The sequence below is a fragment of the Emys orbicularis genome, chromosome 25, assembly GCF_028017835.1.
Source record: "Emys orbicularis isolate rEmyOrb1 chromosome 25, rEmyOrb1.hap1, whole genome shotgun sequence".
Classification (NCBI taxonomy): Eukaryota; Metazoa; Chordata; order Testudines; family Emydidae; genus Emys; species Emys orbicularis.
In genome coordinates this window covers 6,341,997-6,356,483 of record NC_088707.1, presented here as the reverse complement: position 1 = coordinate 6,356,483, position 14,487 = coordinate 6,341,997, and the positions used below count along the sequence as shown (strand labels likewise).

The window sequence follows — 14,487 nt, the reverse complement described above, 5'->3', positions numbered from 1 at the left end:
ACAATTAATTAATAATAATATGTAATTCAACAAATTTCAGGATTGGAGCTTTGGCACTTATCCTCTCCTAAGGCGCCATTGTAAAATATTCTACAAATCTGACATATATTCAGTTATAGCCTCTTCTTTTGGGAACAGGCAGCCACCACGATGCAAACTAACAATGTGGGTATGGATTACAGACGTTTTCCCCCCTAAAATTTCCCCTCCTTGCTATTTGTGGTTTAGTCCCCACCTGTCATAACTAGCGCAGACCAGCTGCTGGTGCTCTAGGCACTGCATTTTCTAAACTGGCTTGTAATAGGGCTAAATGACACAGTGGTTAACATGTCCCCCAGTCTCTTGTAGTCTTGCACTGGAGATGAACTAGTGGTAGAAGCCATTATATAAAAGCAGTTAAAAAAATCTATAGTATAGACGAGGCCCAGGAAAATCATTTCCATTCATCCAACAGCGAAGTTGGCACTTTTCCCACACTCCCTGCCTGTTCACCTTAATGAGGTGTAAAGGCAAGTGCCTAAGTAGGGCCTGGGAAATGCTGACACTAAAATACAGGCAGCATTTTTTTTTAAATGCAAAATTAGGCAAATCCTGCACAAATTGTCTGAATATTTGCTCCGATTTTTAAATTAATTCCCTTCAGCCGAGCTCGTCCTCCTCGCCTTTCCGTGAACATTCACGTGATCACATTTCGTTGGCATGGACGTTTGCAGAAAGGAGATTTCAAAGTTACATCCGCAAGTATTCAGGAAAACCCAATGTAAAAGTCTCACCTGCCTGCACACTCATCCTGGCCAGGGGGCAGAAACAGTACTGTGTGGCTTATCTGACCCATAAAGGATAACCAAAGAGAACTGTCTGATCAATCCATTGTGTAAAAACATACACGCAAATTCATCACTCTCAAATAAGCATTTAATGAAAGGAAATCATTAACTATTCGTGTCTGCGCCATAAGCAAGGAGAGAGGCTACATTTGTCAGATACATTTGTTGAGTTACTTGTTCCGCTGCAATGAAATGCTCAACAATGGTCTTCACATAAGGTGTTACATCTAGGCTGAGATTCAGCGAAGTGTTTAAGCCAGGGGTGGGCCAACTTTTTGGCCTGAGGGCCACATCAGGGAATAGAAATTGTAGGGCGGGCCATGAACGCTCACAAAATTGGGGTTGGGGTGCGGGAGGGGGTGAGGGCTCTGGTTGGGGGTGCAGGCTCTGGGGATGAGGAGTTTGGGGTGTAGGAGGGTGCTCTGTGCTGGAATCGAGGGGTTTGGAGAGCGGGAGGGGGATCAGGGCTGGGGCAGGGGGTTGGGGCGTGGGGAGAGGCTCAGGGGTGCAGGCTGCGAGTGGCGCTTACCTCAAGCTGCTCCTGGAAGCGGCGGCATGTCCCTTCTCTGGCTCCTAAGCGGAGGCGCAGCCAGGCGGCTCTGCACGCTGCCCCGTCTGCAGGCACCACCCCGCAGCTCCCATTGAACCACTGGAGGGGGCCATTGGAGCATGTAGGAGCCGGAGGGGGCCATGCCGCGGCTTCTGGGAGCCACTTGGTGCGGCCCCCGACCCTGCGCCCCAGCTGGAGCGGGGCAAGCCCCACACCCCGCTCTGCAGCGGGAGCTCACGGGCCGGCTTAAAACGGCTCCGGCCCGCGGGCCGTAGTTTGCCCACCCCGGTTTAAGCACATGCCTCGTTTTAGCTTGTGAGTAGCCCTGTTAACTTCAGCTGGAGCAATCACAGGCTTAAAATGAGGCCACGTCTGTACTAGGAGCCAGTATCTTCTATACTTTGCCAGTATAGCTACACCGGCATATCGCGCTGGTAAAGGGCTCCGTAGTGTGATTGCTTTTATACTGGCAAAGCTGACCTTTACCAATTTAACTTATTCCACCATCATGAGAGAAACAAGCTATACCCCTAAAAGCACAGGTTTGCTGGTGGAACTGTCTACTCAAGGGGCTTTTGCTGGTACAGCTATGGTCAGGGATCCCATCTTTGCCCACCCCTCCCCAACATAGCTATGCTGGGGCAGAAGTCTGGAGCACAGACGTGGCCTGAAGCATGTGCTTAAATACCTTCCTGAATCGGGCCCTGAGTCACTAGAGGTCAGACAATGCAAGCAGCGGGTCCAACGGCAGAGCTAAATGAGCCTCAATGCACACCCCGGGATGTGGAGGCAGAGAGAGAGAGGTGTACGTAAAATATCACTGCTGTAAAACGTGCATTCCAAAAAAACATTACATAGGGCCTGATTCTGCTCTCACTTGCCCCAACGTAAATCAAGGCTCCGTCCGCATTCCACTGGGGTAATATCAGAATTGGGGCCCCATCACTGCTGCACTGGCTTTCGCATTTGCTGACATCTTGTGGCTCAGCATGTAACTTTAACTGGGCATGAATAGGAGGGCTTGGTTTATTTAAGGGTTGGTTTTTACATTTAATGTAGCCAAAGGACCTGATCCTGGAGCCTTTAGTCATGCAACGCTAACAAGTGAGTGGGCATTTTGCCTGATTATGGAACTTCTGCCTCCACGGATCTTCTCTGGCACATGTGACTTAGTCGGATTATCATTCACTTCCCCCCACCCACCCAAACCTGATATGAAATAACTTTGTACCCAAAAAAACTTTATCTCGAAGGAGTTTTTATCCTGCGAGTTTCCAAAAAGTCTGACAAGCTCTTAGCAACAGCAAGAGCAACTGAACTGGAAGTCTCGAGAGACAATTCCAGAAAAACCAATTGTACTAACCATTTAAAACAGTTATTTGGCTCTGATAAAGGAAGTAGCCTTTTAAACGGCTCGACCAAGAAGACTCTAAGAGCACACCCCATGTTGCATATGTGTGGCGGAGGGGGAGGGGGGAGAAGAGTTTTAGGGAATGGATGCAGACAGGAAAACTTGGCTTGGAATGGAAAATAAGATGCTGTGTACATAGGGTGACCAGACAGCAAGTGTGAAAAATCGGGACGGGGGTGGGGGGTAATAGGCGCCTATATAAGACAAAGCCCCAAATATCGGGACTGTCCCTATAAAATCGGGACATCTGGTCACCCTATGTGTACAAGTGCCATGTACGCTGCCTGGTTTTTAAGTTTTTAAGTCCACGTGTAAAGGAACGAGGCTGGTTTACAGGAACTGTAGCCATGCACTAGGCTTGATGCAGTAAGCTACTTCACTTGCCCCTCTCTAGGTTTGAAAACAGCTTGTTATTCATTTTAGACCTTCCTGGTTTTAGAAAGGGGAGAGGGGGGCTGCAAAGGCTCCACCCCCTTCTCCAGACCCTGTGAAAGCACCTCTGCAGTAGGTGCCTCATGAAGATGATGGAAGAGTCCTCATCCAATACCCCCCACCCCACCCCCCACACACGTGTGTCTAAAGGAATGCAGCCTGGAGCGGTATTAATTCAAGGCTCCGGTGTCAGCGTTGCCCCCTTCTTGAGGGGAGAAAGGGGGCATCTGTTTTAAAAGAAAGCAAGAGACAGAATGGAGGAGCTAACCCTCCCTGGGACTTGTAGGGAGGGTCTGTGGCCACGGATCTTGTGCATTCAGAGGGTTGGCAGGCTAAATTCCCTCACTCTTCCACAGCATCCCAAGCTCATCACAACAGCGGAGCTGGGAAGACTTCAAAGGAACTCTCCAAGTCTTTTCAATGCATCCTGGGGAGCATCTCTGGGCCATGGAGGGCAAGATTTTCTTGAGCGCTCAGCACCCTGGGTGCTGAACATTTTTGAAAAGGTGGCTTCTAGTTAGTTGCTTACATGGGAGGTGAAAAATCTAGCCCTGGTTCTTAAAAAAATGTGGCTCTCAATCATTATTTTCTTGTCTACCTTGAGGTTTATTAACGGAGCCCATAACCATAGGATCTATGCAATTGACTTTATAAAATGAAATACAGCAAGCTCCTCTTCAGAGCAAACTCCCCCCCCCCTTTTTTTTTTTTTGCACAGCTCAATTGAATTCTAATCTGAAGTGCTGTTTACACCTTACAATACACCAAACCGACTCAGGACTTGCATCTCGCTACACCAGACGTGGAGTTTCGCCAGAGCTGAGGGGCTCCCTTGTTATATGTTAGTGTGTCAAACGTGTGTGTGTGTGGGGGGGGGGTTTGGGGGATTGCTCTATAAAAAAAAAAAAAAAAAACCCACCCCGGTGTCTGACTTTTTTAATCACCTTCTCGTGTGTCGATGGTCACCCCTACAGCAGCCAGAAAAGTGTGAAATTTCAGCTCCAACCATGTCATGGCTCACCAGGGTCAGTCACAATAAAATAAATGACCCATTTCCTGCAGGATCAGGAGCGCTCTTGTGAGGGTTGGGGTTTGGTTTGGTTTTTTGGAGACAAGCTTGGATTCCCCCTCTTGAGCTGCCCTTTTGGAGAGGAGGCAGGGCATGAATTAAGGATGCGCTGCTAGCTGAACCAGTCCACCAGCAGCATGCTTGCTTCTAGCTGCCCTCATCTCAGGATTAGGGCTAGCAAACGGCAACATTATAAACACCTGTGCCTGCTACCCATCTCCACTGCTGTAGTCCTATCTGTGCCCCTCCCCCACCTCTTCACTAGGCTCCGTCAAGAAGCTCAATAAAATGTCTTCCACTGTTCAGATATTAGTGCAAGGCCTGTTGGGGAAACCCCCCCCGGGGGGGGGGGGGGCTGGAAAGAAAGCTGGAAAGGGGACAATTCAGGGCAACTGCACAAGCAGGAGCGGCAGAGGCTACAGGCACAAATAAGAGTTAGGGGTAGAAATGTCAAACACACCTAAGTGACTTAGGAGCCTACGTCTTATTTTTCAAAGGGGATAAACACTTAAGAGCCTAAATCCCATGGCCTTTCAACAAGATTTAGGCGCCTAAGTGCCTGAGTCACATTTGAAAAGGGCACTTAGGCTCCTAAGTGACTTGGGCACTCCGGGTAAGATTTTCAAACGTGCTTAACTCCCACTGAGAGTCGGGGACCCAGCTTCTCTTTGTGCCTTTGAAAATCTCCCCCACAATAAACTGAGAAAGTGCCCCATTGTTTGAGACACTTTAAAACTAGGCTGGACAAAGCCCCAGCAAACAGACTGTAGGGAACAATTCTGCATTGCCCCCTGTGGGGAGGTGGGGGAAGGGGGATGAACTAAATGAGCCAACCAGGGGCCCTAAGCAGCCTGGCCCCGATCCAAAGCACAGCAAGTAAGTGCTTAGCTTGAAGGAAACGAACAGTCCAATTAAGTCAATGGAACTAGTCACTGCTTAAACACGTGCTTTGCTGGATGCAAACCAGAATACTGTGTGCCTTCTCTATCCCTGGCCTTCTCTGGGCAAGAAAACTGCTCATTTCATTTAGGCTACATTTAAACCACTCCAGCCGCACAGCTACAACATAAGAATTATTCCGTTGACCTAAAAAAAACCAACGAGGAGTCCGGTGGCACCTTAAAGACGAACAGATTTATCTTCAGAAGAAGTGGGTGTTTTACCCACGAAAGCTCATGCCCAAATAAATCTGTTCGTCTTTAAGGTGCCACCGGACTCCTCGTTGTTTTTGTGGATACAGACGAACATGGCTACCCCCTGATCCGTTGACCTAAAGATGTCTACACCACGGCTTAGGTTGGCTGAATTACCTTGCATGGGCCATGAAATTTGTCACAGCCCTGAGCAATGTAGGGAAGCCAACCAAACTTTGTAGTGTAGCCACCTAAGAGTAGCATATAGTAGTTGATTTTCAACTGATTAGGAATTGGTCTAAACTGAACTGCATTAAGCCAGTTTTCAATCAAAATAAGAGTTTGCACTGGTTTTAACTAAATCACTTCAAAGTAACACTTTAAATTAACTTTCTCACGTAAGCAAGCCCTCAAATTTCACATGGACACCATCACCAGGAAAGTGTAGAGGAGAGTCTGTTTGGCTGGAGAGTTTTAGATGTTTTCCATTCTTTCACCCCTATAAATATCCAGTTTCAAAGCTTGGACTGATAGAAATTGGAAGAATTCTGCTGAAAAGTGAATGAGGGTCGACTAGCTATTCTAAAAGTCTATCGCAGCTGATCATCTTATCAATGAATATAACACATGGCGAGTTCTCTCTCTTCCAGTGTTCTCTGTCTGAACTCTTATTCTAAGGCATTTCAGAAATACTTTCCAGCAACATTCAGTCTGGTAACAAGGGATATATGCCTCATGCAGCCTACATCACTGCAGCTACACTTTGGAGTGTAGAGTAAAACAAGCAGCTATAATTAAATCCTAAAAATGTTTTCCTAGCTGGATTCCCAAGAGACCTGGACACTTCTGAGGATAACAAGAACACCCAGAATTGTAGCAAGAATGAAAAAAAAAGTTTGGATTTTATATAAACCCTCAAGCTTCAGGGCGTCATCCAACCTCTGACTGATACAATTAGGAAGAAACTTTCCCTAAACAGACTAGTCCATAACTGCCTTCTGCAAGGTTTCCTACAACATCCCCCGAAACAGCTAGAACTAACTGCTACTGGAGACAAGACCCTGGATTAGATGAACCCCTGGTCTTATCTAGTATGGCAAATCCTATATTCCTCTTCTCCCTTTTTATTTTAAACATTTTTAAACTTTGCATGTTAAGTACCTTTTATAAAAAGGTATCAGCATTCCTTTCTGGAAGACCCTCCCTGTTCATTCACAGTTTTCAAACCAAAAGCAGGTGGAATAAGAATTCAGAAGAACAAGCGGGCTCACGGACAAGACTGACAGAACATTGACAACAGGGGCAGAATTTTCAAACGTGCCTAAGGGCTGGTCTACACTAGACAATTAGGTTGGTATAATTACATTGCCCGGAGTGTAGAAAATGCACCTCAGTCCCTGTGCAGACAGTGGTAGGTGGACGGAAGAATTCGAGCTAGCTACTGCCTCTCGGGGAGATGTATTACCTATGCGAGGGGGAGAAACCCTCCATTGGCACAGGTAGCGTCTACACTGAAGCGCTGAGTGGTTTAAGTGTAGACAAGTCCTAAGTGACTTAGGAGCTCATGTCTCAGTTTCAAAAGTGACTTATGAGTCTTGGATTTAGGTACCCAAGTGTCTAAGACACTTTTGAAAATGAGACGTGAGCTTCTAAGTCACTCAGGGCTGGTCACTACGGGGGCGCGGGGGGGGGGGGGGGGAAATCGATCTAAGTTACGCAACTTCAGCTACGTGAATAACGTAGCTGAAGTTGATGTACTTAGATCTACTTACCACGGTGTCTTCTCGCTGAAGTGGAGTACCGGAGTCGACGCTAGAGCGACTGGCGGTTGATTTATCGTGTCACGATAAATTGACCCCCGCCGGATCGATCGCTACCCATTGATCTGGCCGGTAGTGTAGATAAGACCTTAGACCCTTTTGAAAACATTACCCCATCTAAATCAGAAAACAACTTCTCAAGGACTTTCTGGGTAGGTTTTGTTTTGTGTTTTGTTGGGTTGGTTGGTTTGTTTTTCAGGAAATCATGTGCAGTACAGTTTAAGCTTTTCCAATCACAGTTAAAGAATTCATCATCCCAATTGATCTGCCCTACTCTCTACTGTAAGAGAAACATGCTGAAGAATCCCTTGGTATTCACAAAACAGTTTTACACGCATCATTTTTTCATCATCAACATTTTTTTTCACACTTTCTAGTTTGCAAAAGCAACATCTACTCTCTAAGGGCTTGTCTTCACTACCCGCCGATCCGGCGGGTAGTAATCGGTCTATCGGGGATCGACTTACCGCGTCTAGTGAAGACGCGATAAAATCGATCCCTGATGGCTCTACCGTCGACTCCGGAAATCCACCGCGGCAAGAGGCGGTAGCGGAGTCGACGGCGGCGCGGCAGTGGTCGACTTGCCACCGTCCTCACAGCCAGGTAAGTCGACCTAAAATACGCCACTTCAGCTACGCTATTCACGTAGCTGAAGTTGCGTATCTTAGGTCGACCCCCCGCTGTAGTGTAGACCTAGCCTAAGAAACCCTCAAGTTACCACAAAATCGGGAGGGGGGGGGAAAGAGGGAGAGGTGTTTAAAAAAAAACAAAGGCATCATTAATGGAGACTAAAAACCTTTTACACACTGACACTGAGTGAGGTATCTTCCATTCATTAAGTCAGGAAAACCTGTAAATTACTACTAGAGGTAGAAGGGGATTCTTTCTGTTTCTTCAGCCTGGAATTTCAAACACTGGACTAACTCAATCTTATTTTTCAACAGCCTCTCCTGCTTTCTGAACTTTCCTAGGTCCTAGTGGCACATTCTGGAAAACATTAACATTTCTATATCTGGGGGGAGGAAGGGGGACGGATGCCTTCTTAAGTGTCTAAATTGTTAAAGCTGAAACTTTTTTAAGGAGAAAAAAATACCGTATTTATTTATTTTTAAATGGTTTTAATCTAAAAGGCAAAAGTATCATCAATCTCTATTGGAGAAACCGATTCAGAAAGGGCATCTACAGGTCTTCATTTTTCATTGGTCCAAAAGCTGAGGCTAGAAAGTTTGCAATTAAGTTGCAACTTCTGGCAGACACTTGCTTACTGGGAAATAAGGGGTGAGCCAATTGCTTCAAACTGTAAATTGTTAAGATTATCTTTTATTTTCAGTTATATTAAAATTGCGCACATCTCAAGTGATCAAAACTTTACACCTAATTTTTCAAATTTATTCCAGAAGAACATGGAACTGACAAATTATTTCTATCCTTCATGGTTGGAAATCACCAACAGTGTTCATTTACTACAGCTATTGAGGGTGTATTAATCAGTATTAATAATCACTGATTTAAATGTACTAAGTCCAAAGAGAACCTATGAAGATAACCAAAAAGGAGATCTTAAATAAAAGCTTAGAATATTAAAAGGGAAGTTTTTTTCCTTATCTCAGGCATTTAAACTTTCAGAAACTGCTCTGAACAAGAATGGTGCTAACTTCTCTGGAAAGGCAGAACCTTTAAAAAGTTAACCATCTCTGATTTGCGGGAGGTAAATAACCTCAAGAATGGATTATAAATTTAATTTGTCTCAACATTCAAGAAAGTTTTCCCAAATTAAAAAAAAAAAGAACTATCTAGATTTTCTATGAACTTTTTGTAGACCCAAGAAATCAGAAGCGAGTAAGATGCAATGTTTGTCAACTAATACTTTAAAAGAAAAAGGTGCCACTTGCTGTTTAAACAAAGTTTTAAAATATTTCATTATGAACATACTCATAATGGGATTATGCATGTACAAAATAATATTTCTACACAGGTATTAACTTGAAACAAAAACTGGGAAAAAACGGTAATACAACCCCCCTCAAGCAAACTTGTTACATTATATCCAGAGCAATGCAGCAGACAATTAAATATCTGCTTGTAATTAATAAATTTCCTTCTTCTGTTTGGGGGGACAAACTTTTCTAACTGTATCTGTTCTTTACAAGTTGCCTTTGCTTAAAAATAACCTGTGCAAATCCTTTTAGTTTTAAGTGTATTGGCTGTTATCAGCCATATTCACTATTTCCCCCAATTACTAAGTTTCATTCTCTCTGGGCTACTCACTTCCACATTCCTCATATTTGGAATGTTTGCTTGATGGATTCACTTCTTTCATTCTTTCTTTCTCCCCCCCACCCTTTATTCATTCATTCTTTTTTTCAAATCTATCCACTTAAGTCTTTTTAGTTTCAGACAGATCTACCCCCCTAAAACATTTCTTAATCTTATAGGGGTTTGGGGGTAAAAACTCATTTATTGAAGGGAACATTTCTTCAGTAAGCCTTTCAACACACACACAATTTTTCAGGTTTTTTGTGTTTTCTTTTTAAACCATAATTCCTAATTTTGCCAACTCCTCCTCAGTAAAGTCACAGAATAGCAACGAGAGAAACTTTAACCTAAGCAAGATTAATATTATAAAACTGAAAGTTTTATTAATCTCCAAACAATGACATTGTATATTTAGCATCAGAGTGTTTTCTTTCTTTTTAACCTAATATTTTAAAAGTATTTATTTAAAATGGTTTCCTATCAGCATTAACAAAATGAATGTGTTTCTCTTATATTTTGGGGGCAGAAATACATACCAACAATTCTCTTGTGTACTGTTAGTTTATTCTGCATATTTTAATTCATATTTATATTAGAAGTGAGGAGAAGAGAAGAAACATTTTAAAGAAGAAAGGAAACCCTCATGAAAGTTGCATTCACTGTATGAAGTTTAATCAAATACATTCATTTCCAAAAACATCCTTCAGTCTTATTGAGCATTATTATTTTTAATTTCTAATCAAACAGATCCAATCCATAAATCAACTTTTATTTTTAAAATTCTCAGAAAAGTAAATGAGTGAATGTAACTTTATTTTTTTAAAAATTCTGTACTTAACAACCTTGTCAGGTTTTATTTCATTTTATTTTTAAGAAATCACAGTAACATCATCTGATTGAATCCTTGCCTATCCTACTTAATTAACTAATTCTGTTCTATATGTCTTTAGACTGGAAAATCCAAACTCAAAACAACCAGAAGAACAAACTCACATAGAAACACCACCTCTAACATAATATCACTCTGTATTTTAAAAAGAGAAAAAATATGGTATACCATCTAGTAAAGATTATATTTGTCTAACAATTTCCAAGTTTACTAACATTTTTAGAAAAAACAGAAATACAAGCCTGTCTTAGGAAATTGAGACAAAGTTACTTTATCAAACCATAGTTAAGTGATAGGAGAATATATCCAACTTGAACACCACCACAATATTGTACTAATAAAAGTTATTTGAAGTTAAGCACTTTAAGGAGAACGTCAACATCAAAAATGGCTTCTGTAGCTTTAAATAAAGCAGACAGTGTGTGTATGTGTGAACACATATATATGTGTGTGTATATATAAAACCACCACACTATGGCATATAGATTCTATATGTAATTAATTTTATTTCTCTTGTTTCTCACTAAAAATTGCTAACTAATCTTAGGTCTGATTCCTCTTATTATAAACTTTAAGCCACAATTTGTTTGAATTACACTGTGTTTACATTTAAGAATAGCTCTTTGACATTATTAATAAAGTCTGAAAAGGGTTAGGAGAAAGCAAACTAAGCAATATCTTGAAATCTACTGTGTTCCACACAACCTACTGAGTATAGCTGTTCTTTGATATTGTTAATAACGTCTGAAAAGAGTTGGGAGAAAGTGAACTAAGAAATAGCTTGAAGTCTACTGTGTTCCACACAACCTATTGATTTTCTAGCAGTGCTACGAGAAAAAAAAAAACAGACTTTTTTTTTCGATTTTATAATGTTACCTCTCATACTGTAATTGCCTTTCCAATAACATTTCATTCAATCGAAATTTACACCACAACCAAGTCTTTGAACACTGTAATATGCAATAGTGATCATCAATGCATGCGTTGGGGGCTTACTGCTAAAATATTTTACATTAAATGATTAGATCGGTTTTGAGGTTTGAGCTAAACCTACTGGGTCTCACTGACCCATAGAACACCCTGCTTTCAGCCCTGCATTCTCTGGGATTCAATGGACATATTGGTGGGTAATTTTAAAAGGCCAACAAATGCGAAAAAAAAAGAGAGCTGGGAAAGCAAAAATTAAGGCTTACCCTTTGCTAGTAAGACAGATTCCACTAGAGTCTTCAGGTATATTTTTTCAGTCATAAAAAAGCTAAAACAATCTTTTAAGAAGCCACCTCCCTCCTGCTCTGTTGTTGAAGTAACTGCCTGGTCACGTGGATCAAGCATATTACAGATTCTGCTAGAATTCAACGTAGACTATTTGTATTTTGGGCCAACTCGCCTGCTTCCTGTGGGGTAGGGGAAATGTATCTTTTCTAGAAAATATTTCTTCTTCTTCATGTTGGATCTGCCCTAAACTGCAAAATATCTGCTGGTAACCAGAATAAATTGTCAGCCCAAGGTGAACACCCAACAACAAAAGGCCAAGAACATGGAGAAGATTGTAGACTTCTGAAAAAAATCTAGTGGAAGAAATTATACTTGTAAAGAAGGGAGACACATTTTCATGTTTAAAGTAAAGATAAAGGAAATTTAATAATTATAGCTCAGTGAGAGTTCTTTTCTATAAGAAGCTGGGTCAATTTCCTTAATTTAAACTACGCCTTAGCATGAAATGTGAAAACAAGCCCCAATTTTTTAAAAAAAATCCAATTTAACTTTTTTAAAATATTAGGTGAGAAATTTTAAAAATGTGTAAAAGGTATTTCAAAGTGAACAAAACAGCAGGGAGCCTTCAGCAAGATCTCAGCAATACACCAACTTGGCCAAACCACTATTTAGTATCTTTTTTTTTTTTTTAAACTTACTTTCAAAGTAACTTAAACAAACAAAGACAAAATGTAAAAGTTGATCATCAGAATTGACTCATGCCTAGCTTTGGGCAGCTCTAAAACCCAATAATCCCCTCTTAAATTTAATTTCACATGCCCATAATTGTGATGATAAATCCCCCCCCCCCCAAGACACCCCCCCATTAGTTTAGCTATAACCTTCCAACAGGGAAAAATAAGAGGAATTAGAACACTATTACCTTTGCTTTTTGGGTACTGAATGTTCAATCTCTAGCTGTTTTCCATGTAGCTCCACTTTCCCTAAAAACAAAATGTGTCTTTTTTTTAAATCTGAGCAGGGGTGGGACGCAGAAAGGTTTGGGTAACATTCTTGCCCCTAAACCTTTTCATTTTAATTCCAATTACGATGGGCCACACAGCACAAATACATGTTCTGATTCCTCAGCCAGTGCACTTTATTAAATACAAAACTGGTTTCAAGCTGGGGAACATTGGGAGGTACTGGCCAGTAGCTCCCTGGACAATGCTGCTTAGGAATATTTGATTCCTTTGCTCGCCCTGAGCTGTGTTTTGAACAGAGAAGTCTGTTTCAGCGAAAGAAAAAGGACTTAAATGTTAAGATCCATTCTTTGCTGCTGCTTCTTTTGGTGTGTAGGGCTCTCAGGGGCAGAGTTGTTTCACACAAGGGCTGAAAAGATAAAATGTTACTCAATGAAATGAAGGGATTTCTCCCTTCAAAATGGGGAGATCTGCCTTGCAACTGATTTATTTATTTGGGGAGGGGGGGAGAAGGGGTAGAAAAGGAGGATCCGAGTTTGAGCGATCCTGGCATCAGCAAAAAAAAATTATTTGCTTCCCTAGTAGTTTCTCTCTATGAGAAACACAGCATGGCGACCTTCGCGCTACAACACATATGCCCCAGGAAACCCCACGTTCAAATCAAAATGGCTAAAGTCCCACGCCCCCCTCCCCTCCTGCAGATGGGACCCCCACACACACACGGATTACGACCCCCACGCCTTGTGGGGAGCCAAGCTGGGGGGCAAGGGAAGGCTGCTGGGAACCCCGAATGGCCTGGCGCTGCTTGGAGGGAGGGGCTGGATCCAGGGGGACCCCCCCAGCCCGGATACGGGGTGCTGTGGCTGAAGGTGGAAGGCAAAGGGGGGGGAGCAGACGGGAGAATCGGTCTCCCAAGCTAGTCGGGGGGTGGGTGGGAATCGGGGATCTCAGCTCCCCCACGCGCGGCTTTGCTGGTGCTGGCCCCGCGTGGCCTTCGTCGCACCCACCCGATTTGCTGGATTGGGGGGAGGCGAAGGGGGGGGAAAGAAGGAGACTGTTTCGTGATTTTGGTTGCTTCAAGGCGATCCGTGTAAGGCCCTGGGAAACGCCAGGGGATCCGGCCCGCTGGCGAAACAGGAGGGCCATGGCTGAGTGGGTGCGTTCATCAGAGATGAACTGGGGGAGCCGTGAGAAAGAAGGGAGGGAGGGTTAGAACAGCAGAACCTCCCCCCCCCCTTCCCTTATTGGTATTATTTTGCAGGGACTAAGAGATTTGGTGCAAAACCAGAAAGGAAGAAAGGGGGGGGGGGAAGGGGAAGAGAGCGAGAGAGAGATAATCTGCTTACCAGAAAAAGTTTCGATTGCCTTCATAGCCCATTGCTCATCAGGGCAATCCACAAAGGCATAGCCCGATTTCACCAGAAACTGACCACTGAAGGAGATCTTGTGGTCATTGAAGACTTTCTCCAAATCGCCTGGAGTAACGTTTTCGTTTAGGTTCCCAATGTACAGCTTGTTCATGGTGGATCACAAGAGATGTGGATGGTCGGTGGGTGGGTGTTAAGAGAGGGAAGGGGGGGGGAGGGAGGGTTGATAGGGCTGGGGGGGGGGGGGGAACAACTTTTCTTTACAGATTCTTTAAGATCAAAAAAACACCCCCACACTTTAAAAAAAAAAAGGAAAGTTCCCAATTCAAACTGGAGCCCAACAACTGGGAAAGCGAGTTGTTGGGTGTTTGGTGGTGGTTGTTTTTTTAGGCTTTTCCTCTGGGCAGGGGCTGGGGGGGAGGAGGTGGGATTCCTGGTGACTACAAGCTCAATGGGGGAGTGGGTTGGTTCAACTGGGATGGCGGGCTGGGGAAAAGTGCGGCTGCTTTTCGTCCAGCCCCCCAACTCCTTTGAGTCGCACTCATGTGTCACAGGA

General features: G+C 43.3%; 1 protein-coding gene across 2 annotated transcripts in view; it reads right to left on the bottom strand.

The window, feature by feature from the left end:
- The window catches only part of IGF2BP1 (insulin like growth factor 2 mRNA binding protein 1), a 54,350-nt gene extending 40,265 nt beyond the window's left edge, over nucleotides 1-14,085 (bottom strand). For both annotated transcript variants that reach the window (XM_065422574.1, XM_065422575.1), the window contains exons 1-2: nucleotides 13,911-14,085; nucleotides 12,525-12,585 (exon numbers count right to left, since the gene is read on the bottom strand). In XM_065422574.1, coding sequence (XP_065278646.1) covers nucleotides 12,525-12,585; nucleotides 13,911-14,085 — 236 coding nt within the window. The remainder of the gene's footprint in view (nucleotides 1-12,524; nucleotides 12,586-13,910) is intronic.
- Between the last annotated feature and the right edge of the window lie 402 nt (nucleotides 14,086-14,487).